General features: G+C 39.3%; 1 protein-coding gene across 4 annotated transcripts in view; it reads right to left on the bottom strand.

Moving 5' to 3' along the window:
* ABI2 (abl interactor 2) overlaps window positions 1-20042 on the bottom strand; it is a gene marked incomplete at its 3' end in the record, with an annotated part of 102438 nt that overhangs the window by 58746 nt on the left and 23650 nt on the right. For all 4 annotated transcript variants that reach the window (XM_082657663.1, XM_082657666.1, XM_082657665.1 and 1 more), the window contains exon 2: window positions 13096-13263. In XM_082657663.1, coding sequence (XP_082513789.1) covers window positions 13096-13263 — 168 coding nt within the window. The remainder of the gene's footprint in view (window positions 1-13095; window positions 13264-20042) is intronic.

The raw sequence follows: 20042 nt of genomic DNA on the forward strand, positions 1-20042 counted from the left end.
TCCCTTGATCATTATGTAGTGTCCTTCTTTGTCTCTTGCAATAGTCTTTATTTTAAAGTCTGTTTTGTCTGATTAAGAATTTCTACTGTAGCTTTCTTTTGGTTTCCATTTGCATGGAATATCTTTTTCCATCCCCTTTAATTTCAGTCTGTACGTGTCTCTAGGTCTGAAGTGGGTGTCTTGTAGACAGCATATATATGGGTCTTATTTTTGTATCCATTCAGCCAATCTGTGTCTTTTGGTGCGAGCATTTAGTCCATTTACATTTAAGGTAATTATCGATATGTATGTTCCTATTCCCATTTTCTTAATTGTTTTGGGTTCGTTATTGTAGGCCTTTTCCTTCTCTTGTATTTCTTGACTACAGAAGTTCCTATAGCAGCTGTTGTAAAGCTGGTTTGGTGGTGCTGAATTCTCTCAGCTTTTGCTTGTCTGTAAAGGTTTTAATTTCTCCATCAAATCTGAATGAGATCCTTGCTGGGTAGAGTAATCTTGGTTGCAGGTTTTTCTCCTTCATCACCTTAAATATGTCCTGCCAGTCCCTTCTGGCCTGCAGAGTTTCTGCTGAAAGATCAGCTGTTAACCTTATGGGAATTCCCTTGTGTGTTATTTGTTGTTTTTCCCTTGCTGCTTTTAATATGTTTTCTTTGTGTTTAATTTTTGACAGCTTGATTAATATGTGTCTTGGTGTATTTCTCCTTGGATTTATCCTGTATGGGACTCTCTGTGCTTCCTGGACTTGAATGACTATTTCCTTTCCCATATTATGGAAGTTTTCAACTATAATCTCTTCAAATATTTTCTCAGTCCCCTTCTTTTTCTCTTCTTCTTCTGGAACCCCTATAATTCGAATGTTGGTGTGTTTAATGTTGTCCCAGAGGTCTCTGAGACTGTCCTCTGTTCTTTTCATTCCTTTTTCTTTATTCTGGTCTGCAGTAGCTATTTCCACTATTTTATCTTCCAGGTCACTTATCTGTTCTTCTGACTCAGTTATTCTGCTATTGATCCCTTCTAGAGCATTTTAAATTTCATTTATTGTGTTGTTCATCATTGTTTATTTCATCTTTAGTTCTTCTAGGTCCTTGTTAAATGTTTCTTGCATTTTGTCTATTCTATTTCCAAGGTTTTGGATCATCTTTACTATCATTATTGTGAATTCTTTTTCAGGTAGACTGCCTAATTCCTCTTCATTTGTTAAGTCTGGTGGGTTTTTCTCTTGCTCCTTCATCTGCTGTGTGTTTTTCTGTCTTCTCATTTTGCTTATCTTACTGTGTTTGGGGTCTCCTTTTTGCAGGCTGCAGGTTCATAGTTCCCGTTGTTTTTGGTGTCTGTCCCCAGTGGCTAAGGTTGGTTCAGTGGGTTGTGTAGGCTTCCTGGTGGAGGGGACTAGTGCCTGCGTTGTGGTGGATGAGGCTGGATCTTGTCTTTCTGGTGGGCAGGTCCACGTCCGGTGGTGTGTTTTGGGGTGTCTGTGGACTTCTTATGATTTTGGGCAGCCTCTCTGCTAATGGGTGGGGTTGTGTTCCTGTCTTGCTAGTTGTTTGGCATAGGGTGTCCAGCACTGTAGCTTGCTGGTCGTTGAGTGAAGCTGGGTGCTGGTGTTGACATGGAGATCTCTGGGAGATTTTCACCGTTTGATATTATGTGGAGCTGGGAGGTCTCTTGTGGACCAGTGTCCTGAAATTGGCTCTCCCACCTCAGAGCCACAGCACTGACTCCTGGCTGTAGCACCAAGAGCCTTTCATCCACACAGCTCAGAATAAAAGGGAGGAAAAGAAGAAAGAAAGAAAGAGAGAGAGAGAGAGAGAGAGAGAGAGAGAGGGAGGGAGGGAGGAAGGAAGAAGGGAGGGTGGGAGGGACGGATGGAGGGAGGGAGGAAAGGAAGGAAGAAAATAAAATAAAATAAAGATAAAATAACGTTATTAATATAAAAAAATTAATAAGAAAAAAAAACGAACGTACAGAACCCTTGGACTAATGGTGGAAGCAAAGCTATACAGACAAAATGTCACACAGAAGCATACACATACACACTCACTAAAAGAGGAAAAGGGAAAAATCATAAATCTTGCTAAGTCCACCTCCTCAATTTGGGATGATTCGTTGTCTATTCATGTATTCCACAGATGCAGGGTACAGCAAGTTGATTGTGGAGCTTTAATCTGCTGCTTCTGAGGCTGCTGGGAGGGATTTCCCATTCTCTTCTTTCTTCTCACAGGTCCCAGGGCTCAGCTTTGGATTTGGCCCTGCCTCTGCGTGTAGGTCACCAGAGGGCGTCTTTGCTCAGACAGGACGGGGTTAAAGGAGCAGGTGCTTTGGGGACTCTAGCTCACTCAGGCCGTGGGGGATGGAGGGTACGGAGAGTGGGGCGAGCCTGCAGCAGCAGAGGCCAACATAACGTTGCACCAGCCTGAGGCGCACCGTGCGTTCTCCCTGGGGAGTTGTCCATGGATCATGGGACCCTGGCAGTGGCGGGCTGCACTGGCTCCCCGGAAAGGGGGTGTGGATAGTGACCTGTGCTTGCACACAGGCTTCTTGGTGGCGGCAGCAGCAGCCTTAGCGTCTCATGCCCGTCTCTGGGGTTCGCGCTGTTAGCCGCAGCTCGCGCCCGTCTCTGGAGCTCCTTTAAGCAGCGCTCTTAATCCCCTCTCCTCAAACACCAGTAAACAAGGAGGGAAGAAAAAGTCTCTTTTTCCCCGGACTCCCTCCCTGCTAGCCATGGCACACTAACCCCTTCAGGCTGTGTTCACGCCGCCGACCCCAGTCCTCTCCCTGCGCTCCGACCAAAGCCCGAGCCTCAGCTTCCAGCCCCACCCGCCCCGGCGGGTGCGCAAACAAGAGTCTCGGGTTGGTGAGTGCCGGTCGGTACTGATCCTTTGCGGGAATCTCTCCGCTTTGCCCTCCGCACCCCTGTTGCTGGGCTCTCCTCCGCGGCTCCGAAGCTTTCCCCCTCCGCCACCTGCAGTGTCCACCCACAAAGGGGTTTCTAGTGTGTGCTGGGCTCTCCTCCTTCACGGCTCCCTCCCACTGGTGCAGGTCCCGTCCCTATCCTTTTGTCTCTGTTTATTCTTTTTTCTTTTGCCCAACCCATGTACATGGGGACTTTCTTGCCTCTTGGGAGGTCTGAGGTTTTCTGCCAGCGTTCAGTAGGTGTTCTGTAGGAGTTGTTCCACGTGTAGATGTATTTCTGGTGTATCTGTGGGAAGGAAGGTGATCTCCGCGTCTACTCTTCCGCCATCTTCCGCTCCTAGAGCTTATTATCATTGGTAGATCAGTTTATTGATTTGGCTGCTCTCTCTATTTTTAAAAAATATATATATATTTTTATCCTTTTTCTCTTTTTGTGTGTATGTGTATGCTTTTTTGTGTGACTTTGTCTGTACAGCTTAGCTTTTACCATTTGTCCTAGAGTTCTGTCCATTTTGGTTTTGTTTTTTTAGTATAGTTTTTAGTGCTTGTTATCTTTCGTGGATTTGTTTATTGGTTTCGTTGCCCTCTTCTTTCTTTCCTATTTTTAATTACTTTTTTATTTTTAATTACTTTTTATTTGAATAACTTTATTTTATTTTTCTTTCTTTCCTTTCTTTTCTCCCTTTCCTTCTGAGGCATGTGGCTGACAAGATCTTGGTGCTCCAGCCAGGTGTCAGGCATGAGCCTCTAAGATGGGAGAGCTGAGTTCAGGACATTGGTCCACCAGAAACCTCCCAGCGCCACATACTATCAAACAGCAAAAGCTCTCCCAGAGATCTCCATCTCAATGCTAAAAGGCAGCTCTACTCAACGAGCTGGTAAGCCACAGGGCTGGACATCTCATGCCAAACAACTAGCAAGACAGGAACACATCCCCACCCATTAGCAAGAGGCTGCCTAAAATGATAATAGGTTCACAGACACCCAAAAACACACCACCAGACATGGTCCTGCCCAGCAGAAAGACAAGTTCCAGCTTCATCCACCAGAAAAGAGGCACCAGTCCCATCCACCAGGAAGCCTACACAACCCACTGAACCAACTTTAACCACTGGGTGCAGACACCAAAAACAATGGGAACCACGAAACTACAGCCTGTGAAAAGGAGACCCCAAACGCAGTAAGTGAAGCAAAATGAGAAGACAGAAATACACAATAAATGAAGGAGCAGGGGAAAAACCCACCAGACCAAGCAAATGTAGAGGAAATAGGCAGCCTACCTGAAAAAGAATTCAGAGTGATGACAGTAAAGATGATCCAAAACCTTGTAAATAGAATGGAGAAAATACAAGAAATGTTTAACAAGAAACTAGAAGAACTAAAGAGCAAACAAACACTGATGAACAACACAGTAAGTGAAATTAAAAATTCTCTAGAAGGAATCAATAGCAGAATAACTGAGGCAGAAGAATGGATAAGTGACCTGGATGATAAAATAGTGGAAATAACTACCACAGTACAAAATAAAGAAAAAAGAATGAAAAGAATTAAAGACAGACTCAGAGACTTCTGGGACAACATTAAACACACTAACATTCGAATTATAGGGGTCTCAGAAGAAGAAGAGAAAAACAAAGGGACTAAGAAAATATTTGAAAAGATTATAGTTGAAAACTTCCATAATATGGGAAAGGAAATAGTCATTCAAGTCCAGGAAGTACAGAGAGTCCCATATAGGATAAATCCAAGAAGAAACATGCCAAGACACATATTAATCAAACTGTCAAAAATTAAATACAAAGAAAAAATATTAAAAGCAGCAAGGGAAAAGCAACAAATAACATACAAGGGAATCCCCATAAGGTTAACAGCTGATCTTTCAGCAGAAACTCTGCAAGCCAGAAGGGTGTGGCAGGACATATTTAAAGTGATGAAAGGGAAAAACCTGCAACCAAGATTGCTCTACCCAGCAAGGATCTCATTCAGATTCGACAGAGAAATTAAAACCTTTACAGACAAGCAAAAACTAAGAGAATTCAGCACCACCAAACCAGCTTTACAACAAATGCTAAAGGAACTCCTCTAGGCAGGAAACACAGGAGATGAAAAAGACCTACAATAACAAACCCAAAACATTAAGAAAATGGTAATAGAAACATACATATCGATAATTACTTTAATGTAAATGGATTAAATGCTCCAACCAAAACACGTAGACTGGCTGAATGGATACAAAAACAAGACCCATATATATGCTGTCCACAAGAGACCCACATCAGACCTAAGGACAGATACAGACTGAAAGTAAGGGGATAGAAAAAGATATTCCAGGCAAATGGAAATCAAAAGAAAGCTGGAGTAGAAATTCTCATATCAGACAAAATGAACTTTAAAATAAAGACTACTACAAGACACAAAGAAGGACACTAATAATGATCAAGGGATTGACCCAAGAAGAAGATGTAACAACTGTAAATATTTATACACCCAACATAGGAGCACCTCAATACAAAAGGCATATGCTAACAGCCATAAAAGGGGAAATTGACAGTAACACAATCATAGTAGGGGACTTTAACACCCCACTTTCACCAATGGATAGATCATCCAAAATGGAAATAAATAAGGAAACACAAGCTTCAAATGATACATTAAACTAGATGAACTTAAATGATATTTATAGGACGTTCCATCCAAAAACAACAGAATACACTTTCTTCTCAAGTGCTCATGGAACATTCTCCAGTATAGATCATATCTTGGGTCACAAATGAAGCCTTGGTAAACTTCAGAAAATTGAAAACATATCAAGTATCTTTTCCGACCACGACGCTATGAGACTGCGTATCAATTACAGGAAAAAAAATCTGTAAAAAATACAAACACATGGAGGCTAAACAATACACTACTTAATAACCAAGAGATCACTGAAGAAATCAAAAAATACCTAGAAACAAATGACAAGGAAAACACGATGACCCAAAACCTATGGGATGCAGAATAAGCAGTTCTAAAAGGGAAGTTTATAGCAATACAGTCCTACCTCAAGAAACAAGAAATATCTCAAATAAACAACCTAACCTTACACCTAATGCAATTAGAGAAAGAAGAAGAAAAAAACCACAGTGTTAGCAGAAGGTAAAAAACCATAAAGGTCAGATCAGAAATAAATGAAAAAGAAATGAAGGAAACAATAGCAAAGATCAATAAATCTAAACGCTGGATCTTTGAGAAGATAAACAAAATTGATAAACCATTAGCCAGGCTCATCAAGAAAAAAAGTGAGAAGACTCAAACGAACAGAATTAGAAATGAAAAAGGAGAAGTTAACAACTCACAATGCAGAAAGAGAAAGGATCATGAGAGATTACTACAAGAAACTATATATGCCAATAAAATGGACACCCTGGAGGAAATGGAAAAACACTTAGAAAAGCACAACCTTCCAAGACTGAACCAGGAAAAAATAGAAAATATGAACAGACCAATCACAAGCACTGAAATTGACACTGTGATAAAAATCTTCCAACACACAAAAGCCCAGGACCAGATGGCTTCACAGGTGAATTCTATCAAACATTTAGAGAAGAGCTAACACCTATCCTTCTCAAACTCTTCCAAAATATAGCAGACGGAGGAACACTCCCAAACTCATTCTACGAGGCCACCATCACCCTGATACCAAAACCAGAGAAGGATGTTACAAAGAAGGAAAACTACAGGCCAATATCACTGATGAACATAGATGTAAAAATCCTCAAAAAATACTAGCAAACAGAATCCCACAGCACATTAAAAGGATCATACACCATGATCAAGTGGGGTTTATTCCACGAATGCAATGATTCTTCAATATACTCAAGTCAATCAATGTGATATACCATATTAAGAAACTGAAGGAGAAAAACCATATGATCATCTCAATTGATGCAGAGAAAGCTTTTGACAAAATTCAACACCCCTTTATGATAAAAACCCTGCAGAAAGTAGGCATAGAGGGAACTTTCCTCAACATAATAAAGGCCATATATGACAAACCCACAGCCAACATCGTCCTCAATGGTGAAAAACTGAAACCATTTCAACTAAGATCAGGAATAAGACAAGGTTGCCCACTCTCACCACTACAACACAGTTTTGGAAGTTTTAGCCACAGCAATCAGAGAAGAAAAAGAAATAAAAGGAATCAAATTGGAAAAGAAGAAGTAAAGCTGTCACTGTTTGCACATGACATGATACTACACGTAGAGAATCCTAAAGATGCTACCAGAAAACTACTAGAGCTAATCAATGAATTTGGTAAAGTAGCAGGATGCAAAATTAATGCACAGAAATCTCTGGCATTCCTATACACTAATGGTGAAAAATCTAAAAGTGAAATTACAAAACACTCCCATGTACCACTGCAACAAAAAGAATAAAATATCTCAGAACAAACCTACCTAAGGAGACAAAAGACCGGTATGCAGAAAGCTATAAGACACTGATGAAAGAAATTAAAGATGATACAAATAGATGGAGAGATATACCATGTTCTTGGATTGGAAGAATCAACATTAAGTAAATGATTCCACTACCCAAAGAAATCTACAGATTTAATGCAATCCCTATCAAACTACCACTGGCAGTTTTCACAGAACTAGAACAAAAAATTTCACAATTTGTATGGAAACACAAAAGACCCCGAATAGCCAAAGCAATCTTGAGAACGAAAAACAGAGCTGGAGGAATCAGGGTCCCTGACTTCAGACTATACTACAAAGCTACAGTAATCAAGACAGTATGGTACTGGCACAAAGACCGAAAGATAGATCAACGTAACAGGACAGAATGCCTAGAGATAAACCCACGCACATATGGTCACCTTATCTTTGATAAAGGAGGCAGGAATGTACAGTGGAGAAAAGACAGCCTCTTCAATAAGTGGTTCTGGGAAAACTGGACAGGTACATGTAAAAGTATGAGATTAGATCACTCCCTAACACCATACACAAAAATAAGCCCAAAATGGATTAAAGACCTAAATGTAAGGCCAGACACTATCAAACTCTTAGAGGAAAACACAGGCAGAACACTCTATGACATAAATCACAGCAAGACCCTTTTTGATCCACCTTCTAGAGAATTGGAAATAAAAACAAAAGGGACCTAATGAAACTTCAAAGCTTTTGCACAGCAAAGGAAACCATAAACAAGACCAAAAGACAACCCTAGAATGGGAGAAGATATTTGCAAATGAAGCAACTGACAAAGGATTAATTTCTAAAATTAACAAGCAGCTCATGCAGCTCAATAACAAAAAAACAAACAACCCAATCCCAAAACGGGCAGAAGACCTAAACAGAGATTTCTCCAAAGAAGATATACAGACTGCCAACAAACACGTGAAAGAATGCTTGACATCATTAATCATTAGAGAAATGCAAATCAAAACTACAATGAGATGTCATCTCACACCGGTCAGAATGGCCATCATCAAAAAATCTAGAAACAATAAATGCTGGAGAGGGTGTGGAGAAAAGGGAACACTCTTGCACTGTTGGCAGGAATGTAAATTGATACAGCCACTATGGAGAACAGTATGGAGGTTCCTTAAAAAACTAAAAATAGAACTACCATATGACCCAGCAATCCCACTACTGGGCATATACCCTGAGAAAACCATAATTCAAAAAGAGTCATATACCAAAGTATTCATTGCAGCTCTATTTACATTAGCCAGGACATGGAAGCAACCTAATGGTCCATCAACAGATGAATGGATAAAGAAGATGTGGCACATATATACAATGGAATATTTCTCAGCCCTAAAAAGAAACGAAATTCAGTTATTTGTACTGAGGTGGATGGACCTACAGTCTGTCATACAGAGTGAAGTAAGTCAGAAAGAGAAAAAGAAATACCGTATGCTAACACATATATATGGAATCTAAAAAAAAAAGAAAAAAAAGGTCACGATGAACCTAGGGGCAAGACGGGAATAAATACACAGACCTACTAGGGCATGGACTTGAGGATATGGGTAGGGGGAAGGGTAAGCTGTGACAAAGCGAGAGAGTGCCATGGACATATATACACTACCATACAAAAAACAGCTATCTAGTGGGAAGCAGCCGCATAGCACAGGGAGATCTGCTCGGTGCTTTGTGACCACCTAGAGCGGTGGGATACGGGGGGTGGGAGGGAGGGAGATGCAAAAGGGAAGAGATATGGGAACATATGTATATGTATAACTGATTCACGTTGTTATAAAGCAGAAACTAAGACACCATTGTAAAGGAATTATACTCCAATTAAAATGTTAAAAAAAAAAAATCTTCCACAAACAAAAGCACAGGACCAGATGGTTTCACAGGAGAATTCTATCCAACATTTAGAGAAGAGCTAACACCTATCCTTCTCAAACTCTTCCAAAATATAGCAGACGGAGGAACACTCCCAAACTCATTCTATGAGGCCACCATCATCTTGACACCAAAACCAGACAAAGATGTCACAAAAAAAGAAAACTACAGGCCAATATCACTGAAGAACACAGATGCAAAAATGCTCAAGAAAATACTAGCAAACAGAATCCAACAGCACATTAAAAGGATCATATACCACGATCAAGTGGGGTTTATCTCTGGAATGCAAGGATTCTTCAATATATAGAAATCAATCAGTGTGATACAGCATATTAACAAACTGAAGGAGAAAATCCATATGATCATCTCAATAGATGCAGAAAAAGCTTTTGACCAAATTCAACACCCATTTATGATAAAAACCCTTCAGAAAGTGGGCATAGAGGGAACTTACCTTTATGAAGGTAAGTAAGGTACCTCTATGAAGGTACCTCTATGAAATTAGAACACTCCCTAACACCATACTCAAAAATAAACTCAAAATGGATTCAAGACCTAAATGTAAGGTCAGACACTATCAAACTCTTAGAGGAAAACACAGGCAGAACACTCTATGACATAAATCATAGCAAGATCTTCTTTGACCCACCTCCTAGAGAAATGGAAATAAAAACAAAAATAAACAAATGAGACCTAATAAAACTTAAAAGCTTTTGTATTGCAAAGGAAACCATAAACAAGACGAAAGGACAACCCTCAGAATGGGAGAAAATATTTGCAAACGCTTCTGACAAAGGATTAATCTCCAAAATATACAAGCAGCTTGTGCAGCTCAATATGAAAACAACAAAACAATCCAATCCAAAAATGGACAGAACACCTAAACAGACATCTCCAAAGAAGATATACAGATTGCCAACAAACACATGAAAGGATGTTCAACATCACTAATCATCAGAGAAGTGCAAATCAAAACTACAATGAGGTACCACCTCACACCGGTCGGAATAGCCATCATGAAAAAATCTACAAACAATAAATGTTGGAGAGGGTGTAGAAAAAATGGAACCCTCTTGCACTGTTGGTGGGAATGTAAATTGATACAGCCCCTATGGAGAACAGTATGGAAGTTCCTTCAAAAACTAAAAATGGAACTACCATATGACCCAGCAATCCTACTACTGGGCATATATACCCTGAGAAAACCATAATTCAAAAAGAGTCACGTACCACAATGTTCACTGCAGCACTATTTACAATAGCCAGGACATGGAAGCAACCTAAGTGTCCATCGACAGATGAAAGGATAAAGAAGAGGTGGCACATATATACAATGGAATATTACTCAGCCCTACAAAGAAACAAAATTGAGTTATTTGTAGTGAGGTGGATGGACCTAGAGTCTGTCATACAGAGTGAAGTAAGTCAGAAAGAGAAAAACAAATACTGTATGCCAACACATATTTATGAAATCTTAAAAAAAAAATTGGTTCTGAAGAACCTAGGGGCAGGACAGGAATAAAGACGCAGACATAGAGAATGTCCTTGAGGACATGGGGAGGGGGAAGGGTAAGCTGGGATGAAGTGAGAGAATGACACGGGCATATATACACTACCAAACATAAAATAGATAGCTAGTGGGAAGCAGCTGCATAGCACAGGGAGATCAACTCGGTGCTCTATTTCCAACTAGAGGGGTGGGATAAGGAGGGTGGAAGGAAGATGCAAGAAGGAGGAGATATGGGGATATACGTATACGTATAGCTGATGCACTTTGTTATACAGCAGAAACTAACACACCACTGTAAAGCAATTATACTCCACCAAATATGTTAAAAAAAAAAAAGAAGAAATATAAGGTAGACCTTACATAACTGATTCGGTTATGTGGACTATATTTAATTATATAAATTAAACCAAAGACTTTGAAAAATTGATGGATTAGTCAATTTTAGAAAAGTCCTGAACTTTTAAGATATACGAAAGTAATATGCACATTTTAAAACTCTTTTTATTCCAGAAGCATTCTAATCATTTATTCTATTTTAAAAATAGAATTGAATACGACCAAGTTACTCGAATGGCAAGAGAGTTAAAATAGAAAAGTTACAAAGATTTCAAAGAGAGGCCGACAGATCAAAATCTTTTCGTTTTAATGTTTTTAAAAATGTATTTTGCAATTATAAATTGGTTTTTACTGTAGTAATATTTTAAATGGTCCCAAAATATAGGAATGGTTATGAAAATTATAATATATATATATACAACATTATGTAGCCATCGAAAATGTTTATGAAGATCTTATAACATCATGAGAAGATGTTTATTGCAATGGTAAGTTAAAAGCAGAACTCAAAATTCCATATATAGTATAACCCCAGCTAAATTTTAAAAATCATTTAGAAGAAAAAAATATTAAAAGGAAATATATCGAAATGTTAACAGGAGATGTTTGAGTAGTGGAGAAAGGGCTTGTTTTCCTATTTTTTTCTCTTTTCTTTATGACATTTACAATGGAGAAAGTATAACATTAATTTTTTCTAAGTTCTATACAAAGATAATTTTATAAGGTCACTTAATCTATCCATTACTGAGGTAACAGAAAACAGCATTTAAACAAGTCATCAAGCTATCACATTTTAAGTGTAAAATTCGGTAAAAATTGGAAGAAAGCAGGCAAATTCTCACCTCAAGGCCGATCATTTTAACTTGACAACTGAGTTTTAATGAAACCATTAAAGTAGACTTCCCAAGACTTCCATGGTGGTGCAGTGGATAGGACTCCGAGCTCCCAATGCAGGGGGCCCAGGTTCAATTCCTGGTCAGAGAACTATATCCTACATGCATGCTGCAACTAAGAGATCGTATGCCACAACTGGGGAGCCCTTGTGCCACAACTAAGGAGCCAGCAATCCGCAACTAGGGAGGCTGCCTGCTGAAACTAAGGAGCCCTGGAGCCACAACTAAGGAGCCCATGTGCCGCAACTAAGGAGCCCACCTGCGGCAACTAAGACCTGGTGCAACCAAATAAATATTTTTTAAAAAAGATGTTTAGGGGGCTTCCCTGGTGGCGCAGTGGTTGAGAGTCCGCCTGCCAGTGCAGGGGGCGCGGGTTCATGCCCCGGTCCGGGAGGATTCCACGTGCCGCGGAGCAGCTAGGCCCATGAGCCATGGCCACTGAGCCTGCGCGTCCGGAGCCTGTGCTCTGCAACGGGAGAGGCCGCAGCAGTGAGGGGTCCGCGTACCGCAAAAAAAAAAAAAAAAAAGATGTTTAGGGACTCCCCTGGTGGTGCAGTGGTTAAGAATCTGCCTGCCAATGCAGGGAACACGAGTTCGAGCCGTGGTCCGGGACGACCCCACATGTCACGGAGCAACTAAGCCTTTGCAACACAACTAATGAGCCTGTGCTCTAGAGCCCGTGTGCCGCAACTACTGGAGTCCGCATGCCACAACTACTGAAGCCTGCGCGCCTAGAGCCCATGCTCTCCAACAAGAGAAGCCACCGCAATGAGAAGTCCGCGCACTGCAACAAAGAGTAGCCCCCGTTCACCACAACTAGAGAAAGCCCATGCACAGTGACAAAGACCCAATGCAGACAAAAATACATAAATTTTTTTTAAAAAGATGTTTAAAATAAACAAAGTATACTTCCCTATCAAAATCACAGAGAAGATAATCACTAGACAAAAAGATAGAAACATAAAACCTACTACTGAGTTTGTATTTTCCAAATCATACATGTGAGTTAACTCACATAATAAAGGCTGCCAGCGTTATAGATAGCCTGTGTTTATTACATGTTCCTCATAGGCAAAATAGGAAAATAGTGTGGTCTTACTTGTGAAATATGATTGATTGAAGACTCCATCCTTCGAAGTTGGGACGCCTGGATATCCAGCATCTGCAGGACATTGTTGGCCAAGGTATTTATCAGATAGGCAACACTTGCTAAGGACTGGGTGGTGTAGGCTTTGGTTTCTTCTAGGGCTCGCTGCTTATCTGCTGACTAGAAAAACAAACAATCATTACTTCAAAGATAACCCATTCTATAGATCTAATCTTCAAAAATACTCATCAAAACCATTATGTTGCTGAATCTACACACACTAGTGTAAAATGCTTTGAAAACTAGTTATCAGTATTCATGTAAACCCAACAACTAAATTATTGACTTGACTTCACTAATATTTTCACGTTGAATAGGTTCATCTTTGTACAGATGCAAATAAAATCCTGAAGCTGTTGTTTAAAAAATGCGATCCGATGGATATTTTGAGTAATGACAGCAAGTACAGTACATAGCTTCTCAAGGTCACTGCTTGGAAAGGTAGCATTGATTTGAATGAGTAAATTCTGGTGTACATTTTTCTACTTTCCTGAATTCCTCTTTTCCTTTCACTCTAACATGTAAAATGCATTTATAAAGAAATGTCTGTTTAAAGTAATAATGACAAAATAATAATGATAAATAAAAATGATGAAGTAAATAAAATGGTAATAATCATGATAAATAATGATAAATTAAAATAAAAGTAATAAAAGGACACTTTCTTCCCAAGCATCTTAAGTATTATAACCCTATGGAACATAAACTGCCACGTATCATAAACCCTACTTGAAAAACGGAGAGTACACAGTAAAAAGTGGTGAAGTGATTATTTCCAAGGTCACAAAGGAAAGCAATTGTAAAGTTACATATTCTATACTGCTGGCAAACACCATTTTCTTGCCCTAGTTCTACAGAAAGACTCTACGGTTCAGTAGAATGTACACAAGTGTCTGAATCAGAAACCTTTTATCTTAATGTCAGTTCTACTATTACAGCATGTCATATTTTAAGCAGTTGTGAACATCAAGTAAGATAATGAATGTAAAACCACTTTCTAATACTATAAATCATTATATCTAACAAACATCATTACCTCTTTGAGTAGTCATTAACTGTTCAAAGTCCACTATGTCCCACTCTCCCCTCTCCCACACCGTTTAGGACTCTAAACTTCTTTAGGACTCTAAACTTCTAAACTTAGCTTAGAAAAACAGTCAAATAAGAAAAAGACACAGACAAGGATGTACACTGACAGTTAATGGTGAAAAAGAAAAAAACATGAGACTGATTAAACAATACATTCATATACTACCTTTATGCAGTAATGAAAATAGTATTGTTATGTATTACTGATATGGAAAAACATCTATGAAATAACTAATTGAAAGAGAGCTGGTTACAAAGTACCTTAACACAATCATCCTAGTTTTGTAGGTGACTGTGTATAAATGTAAGCACGAGAAAAAAGTCAGAAAAAGGCCCAAAATGTTAACATAAGTTTTCTCTGAATGTTAGGAATGTAATTTGAGTCTTTTAATGATTTTTAATATGGTCTATTTTTTTTTTTACCTTGGACATAAATACTTGTTATCAGAAAAAGTAAAGCTATATTACTTTGTAAAACCATAATGCATGCATTAATACAAAAGAGCAAACTTTAAGTGCTCTGTCCTAGTCAACTACTCACAAGGAATATTTGTAAGGAATAAGAGCACCAAAACAATTTTTTTTTTTTTGGTTAAAACAATTTTTTTAATCCTTCTGAAATGTATTTTACATTTGCACACTTATTTAAACAATGATTTGGGGCTCAAGACATTTTTCTTGTTATTTCTAAGCGCCAAATGAAGCTTTAAAGTGTTGAGGCTGCTGCATGTCTGCTGTATGGATAAGTCAACCCTCGGACATTCACTAAGGTTTTATAAGAACCTAATTTTACAAGAGCGGATATTCTAAGTTTTAGAGTTTTGTGCTTGCTTCAGCAGCACATATTCTAAGTCTGAGATTGTTTTCCTATAAAGTTAAGTGCTGAATAAAAACCTGAATAAATGCAAACAGAACCTATTTAAATAAAACTGATATCAAAATTGCTGCTTTAACCTAGAAGCCTTATAAATGACAATGGAGAAGCTATAATATCTTATTTTACATATAAGAAATAGTGAACAACACTAATAGAGGTTATTTTGTAATTCTTAAACAATGTATGATAAGTAAACACCTGGGACTATATTCTTATCTTTTGCTACAACCAAGTTTAATTATCACAGTTATAGTTCATGCATTAAAGGCACTATGACACCTCAACCCAGTTATCTAATATTCCTATTTAAATGGGATTAAGTTCCTGAAAAAAAGAAGAAATTTAGATAAAGGAGAAAATTATCATAGGCTTATAGAGGAATATTATAATGTATGCTATGGTAAGTACAAATAGTCCTATGAGAAAAGATTCTTACATAGAATAAAGTGACTTATTGCCAAGAGCCATCCTAGGCAATGATTAATCCTTCCTACTTTGTTATTTCTTCACTTTCCCTCATGATACTGACTTCTTATCTCTACAAGGGGATGTTCCCAAAGACTCTTGTCTTCAGACTACTCTTCTTGCTGTACTTGCAACCCTTAGAAAGAAATTTCACTCCTTCCTTAGCTATCACTTCCAAGCACAGAATTTTTAAATCTATTTACATCTTAACTTCCATCTCTCCCAAACCCATATTTCTGTTTACATGGCACCTCACCATGTATAATGTGCCGTATCAGTATATCTATAACTCACCACCTTCCCCAAAACTACTTCCTCCTACTTTTGTTAATAACATTATTACTCCATCACCTCAGATATTTTCCAAGTCTCTGTATCCTACACCTAATCCGTTTACATGATCCTTATATTCTATCTGTGCCAACATATCATTTCCTTTCTTTCAATTGCTACTGCCTACATTCTACTTCAGGCCCTCGTTATCTCTTGCCAGGACTACTATACCAGTTTCTAGGTCAGATTGTAGTATCTTACACGTGGTCCTACAGATTCATCTTTCTAAATCAGTTCTGAAGCCCCCAGAGCTTCATCTTACCTACTTAAATAAAAAACTTTACTTATCATTTACAGTCTTCCTTAATATGGCCTAGAACTTATCTTCCATTCAACCCTACTTGAACCTTAGATTACAGTTTAATTAGACTTAACAGTTCACAAAACAGACCTTGGTTTCTTACCTTTGTGCCTTTGCCTATTCTCTTCACCTGAACCCATCAACTTCACCAACAACCCATCCCCTACCTTATCATCCCTGATTGTGATACTGATCATTTCTTACTGAGAATTCCCACAGGATTTTGTTTTCAGGTTTACAGCACATACTTTATAATATCGGGCTGGCCATAAAGTTCGTTCGGGTTTTTCGCAAGGCGTTACGGAAAAACCCAAATGAACTTTTGGGCCAACCCGATATGTGCATGTTTCATTGACCCAAACTCCCACACGCCCTAGTGGAAAGACCTTGAGGGTAAGTATTATGCTTTCACATCACATTACACACAGGCATTACATATTATCTGTTGAAGTGTATCTTCCAAAATGTTCCAGAGAATCAAAGTTACTTCTATCACCCAATAGGCAGTGAGGGTGGGGAGGAAGAAGTGATATAAGAAAGATTTCTTTGACCTCCAGAAGCTTAGGCACCATCCATGGTACTCATGCCTTACTGTGTACCCCTGAAAAGAAAGTTCAAACTTGTTTTTCAATTTGATGTTCTAGGATGGGTGCTGAGAAATATGAAGAATAAGAACGTTGCACCCTCTAGAGCAGCTCAAGACTGCAGTATTATTACCACTAGGTTACTACCATCATTTATTTTTCCTTTTCACTTCTACTAATAGGAAAACAGATTTGGTAGAGATTTAAGTATATAGATAATGGGGAGGGGGCAGGAAAACAATGATAATATTTAAGACGGACATGTATGGACATGCAGGAGAGAATTCTCCTCTACAGATCACACCCTTGAGATCTACTGTCTGTTTCTTTCTCTTCTCCAGCAGTAAATCTCTCACCCACTCTAGTCCAGCCTGTTACTCTACCTGGAAAATATGTAATTATTTTTGCTCTGGGTATAAACTATTACCACATTAGTTAAAGTACAGGTACTAAGTTCTCATTCAATCAGTTATCTAAAGTATTAAACAATTTCTTCTACACCTGCCATGATTAATTTCATTTCATCAGTTCATTTCAATAAACCCTTATTGACTGAATGTATATTACATGACACACATTGTACTATGTACTAGAATATGAAAATGAAACACGTTCTCTGCACTCAAGAAGACTTTAGTCCAATACAGAGAAAAGCATATAAAATAGAAAATGTCAATGCAGAATGGTCAGGGATATGAATGCCATCCAACTAGGAACACTATCTTATATGACCATCCAAGTGGAGTCTCACAGAATGGAGTTAATCCTGCCAAGCAGGAGTAAGAGAAGATATTCCAGGCAGAGCAAACAGCCTAAACAAGGGCACAGAGGCATGAAAAAGATTCTTGAATCCAGAACACATGTAAGTTTGGTATTATTAACATATCATCAGTTCACTACTGCCCCTATTTTAAGACTGAGACGTGCTGAAATTTAAGATTAGTATAGTAACTAACCGTTTTCTTTCTCACAAAATTGTTAAGAAATTAAAATATCACACATATAATTAATCTAGGTCATGGCAGAGTCATAGCACCTGATTCAATAATGGGGCTGAGGAGAGGGGAGTATTCTTAGATTACCTATTTACTGAGCTTTCAATTCTGCATTCCAAAAAATCTTGTTACTAAACCAAATTGAAAAGAAAGGTCCCATCACTAAATCTCACAGAAATTAAAGTAATAGCTTCTAAAATATATGCCAAGGGCTTCCCTGGTGGCGCAGTGGTTGAGAGTCCGCCTGCCGATGCAGGGGACATGGGTTCGTGCCCTGGTCTGGGAAGATCCCACAGGCCGCGGAGCGGCTGGGCCCGTGAGCCATGGCCGCTGAGTCCGCACGTCTGGAGCCTGTGCTCCGCGACGGGAGAGGCCACAACAGTGAGAGGCCTGCGTACCGCAAAAAATAATAATAAAATAAAATATATGCCAATCATTATATACAAATAGAAAAATTTTGCCAAAAGACCATACAAAATATTAGAAATATACTTATGTCTTCAGAATTGTTCAAATATTAATTTCTATGATGCCTAAAAGGGAATATATTCATTTGCTTCCATACTCCTGGATGGAGAATGCAGTCTCCAAAAAAAAAAGTATGGCATTCAAATTAGAATGAGTCATACAAGTCATAGTGAAAAATAGCAAAGCACAATTAGATAAACATGGACAGTTCACCAAGGAAAGAACACAAGACAAACATGAACATGGGAAAACATTCAGCCACACAAATGATGGGGGAAAAAAACGACAGAAACAAAGCACCATTTTCACCAAGTAATTAACAAAAAAGTTTTAAAGAGCATACCTGCATCGTTTTAAATTTGCTTTGTGGTTACCTTGCTTTGGAAGACGAAGAAAGAGAAGCACATGCGATGAATGCCAAATACTCTTATGAAAGGAAAAGTAATACTGAACGTGCCAGGAGACTGCAGAAATCAAGAGAAAGGACTGTTTTAAGAGGACAACATGGTCATGCTACTAAGAAGAAAGATGAGGTCAGAAAAGTATCCAGTAAACAGCTGTGGCAATATGGAATTGCTTGATGAATTTTTAAAATGTATTTTTAGCTGAGCAGTAGTGTAGAAATCAGATCAGAATGAATTTTAAGAATTGAGATGGATGCTGGGAAAGCAGCCCTAAGGTCCACAGAGCCGTGGTTCATTAGAGATGCCACTTAGATGTACAACAGGAGCTACCAAGGGGAAAGCTGGATGTAGGAGTCCAAAGCTCAGGAGAGAGGTCAGCGTGGGAAATAAACACTTGTCATTGGTGTATAGATGGTACTTACAGCATGAACCTAGAAGAGGATACCTGAGGAGTATAAACGCAAATCTGAGAATTCATCCCTGGGGCATGCCAACATTTCAAGGAACGACTCTCCTAAAGAGAAGCCAGCAAAGGGAGAACAAAGGAGCAGCCAGTGAGGTAGAAGGAAAGCCTGGGGAATGTGTAATCAGGGACTTAAGAGAGGAAAATATTCAGGGGAATGTTTTCCTTCAGCTGAGTTGAAAGCTGCTGAGCAGAAAAACAAGATGAGAACAAAGACATGGATCCAACATGGTGCTCATCAATGACCTTGACAAGTGACACCTCAGGGGACAGACTGTCAGGTGCAGGAAGAACTAAGTTTGAGTACCTCAAACCAGAGGACAGATCAACATGGACTCCTGTCCCCAGAGGAATACGGATGATCTTCCCCCAAGCGGATCATCTGTGCTTGCCTTGGAAAGATGAGTCTGATCTGGATGCATAGATGTCTAGGGTGAGACAGGACGTACACAGTTTGCCCAGCCAAGGAACCACGGAATCAGGTCTCCTGGGAGGAGCAAAAACCAGGTGAAGCAGAGAGCACATGGCGGGGAGTTGTGGGTAATACAGCTTGAGCTTCAGTAGAATCTGGTCATGGGTATCTGGAGCTAGCTGGAGGCCCTGAATTCCTGCTCTGGCAGGAGAACCTGCCCTTGAGGAACATGGTGATGGTAATGGGACAGCCCAAGGAAGAAGAGGAGCTGAATGTGTGTATGTTGTGGGGCAGGGTCCGGGGAAGGGGGCCAGAGGGAGAAGAGGTGCCTGAAAGGAGGACCAGTCTGACAATCTCCTTCTTCCTTCAAGTGCCAATGCCGGCTCTCACCACCTGAGGACATCCTTCTGGAGCCTTTCCAAGGGCATAGTTTAGAGGTCCATCCTCCCCACTCCCATAAGGCCCATGCTGACTCTGGCACAAAAAAATGCTGCCCGTAGGGCAAACT

Source organism: Grampus griseus (assembly GCF_964374135.1).
Source record: "Grampus griseus genome assembly, chromosome: 7".
In the NCBI taxonomy this organism is placed as follows: domain Eukaryota; kingdom Metazoa; phylum Chordata; class Mammalia; order Artiodactyla; family Delphinidae; genus Grampus; species Grampus griseus.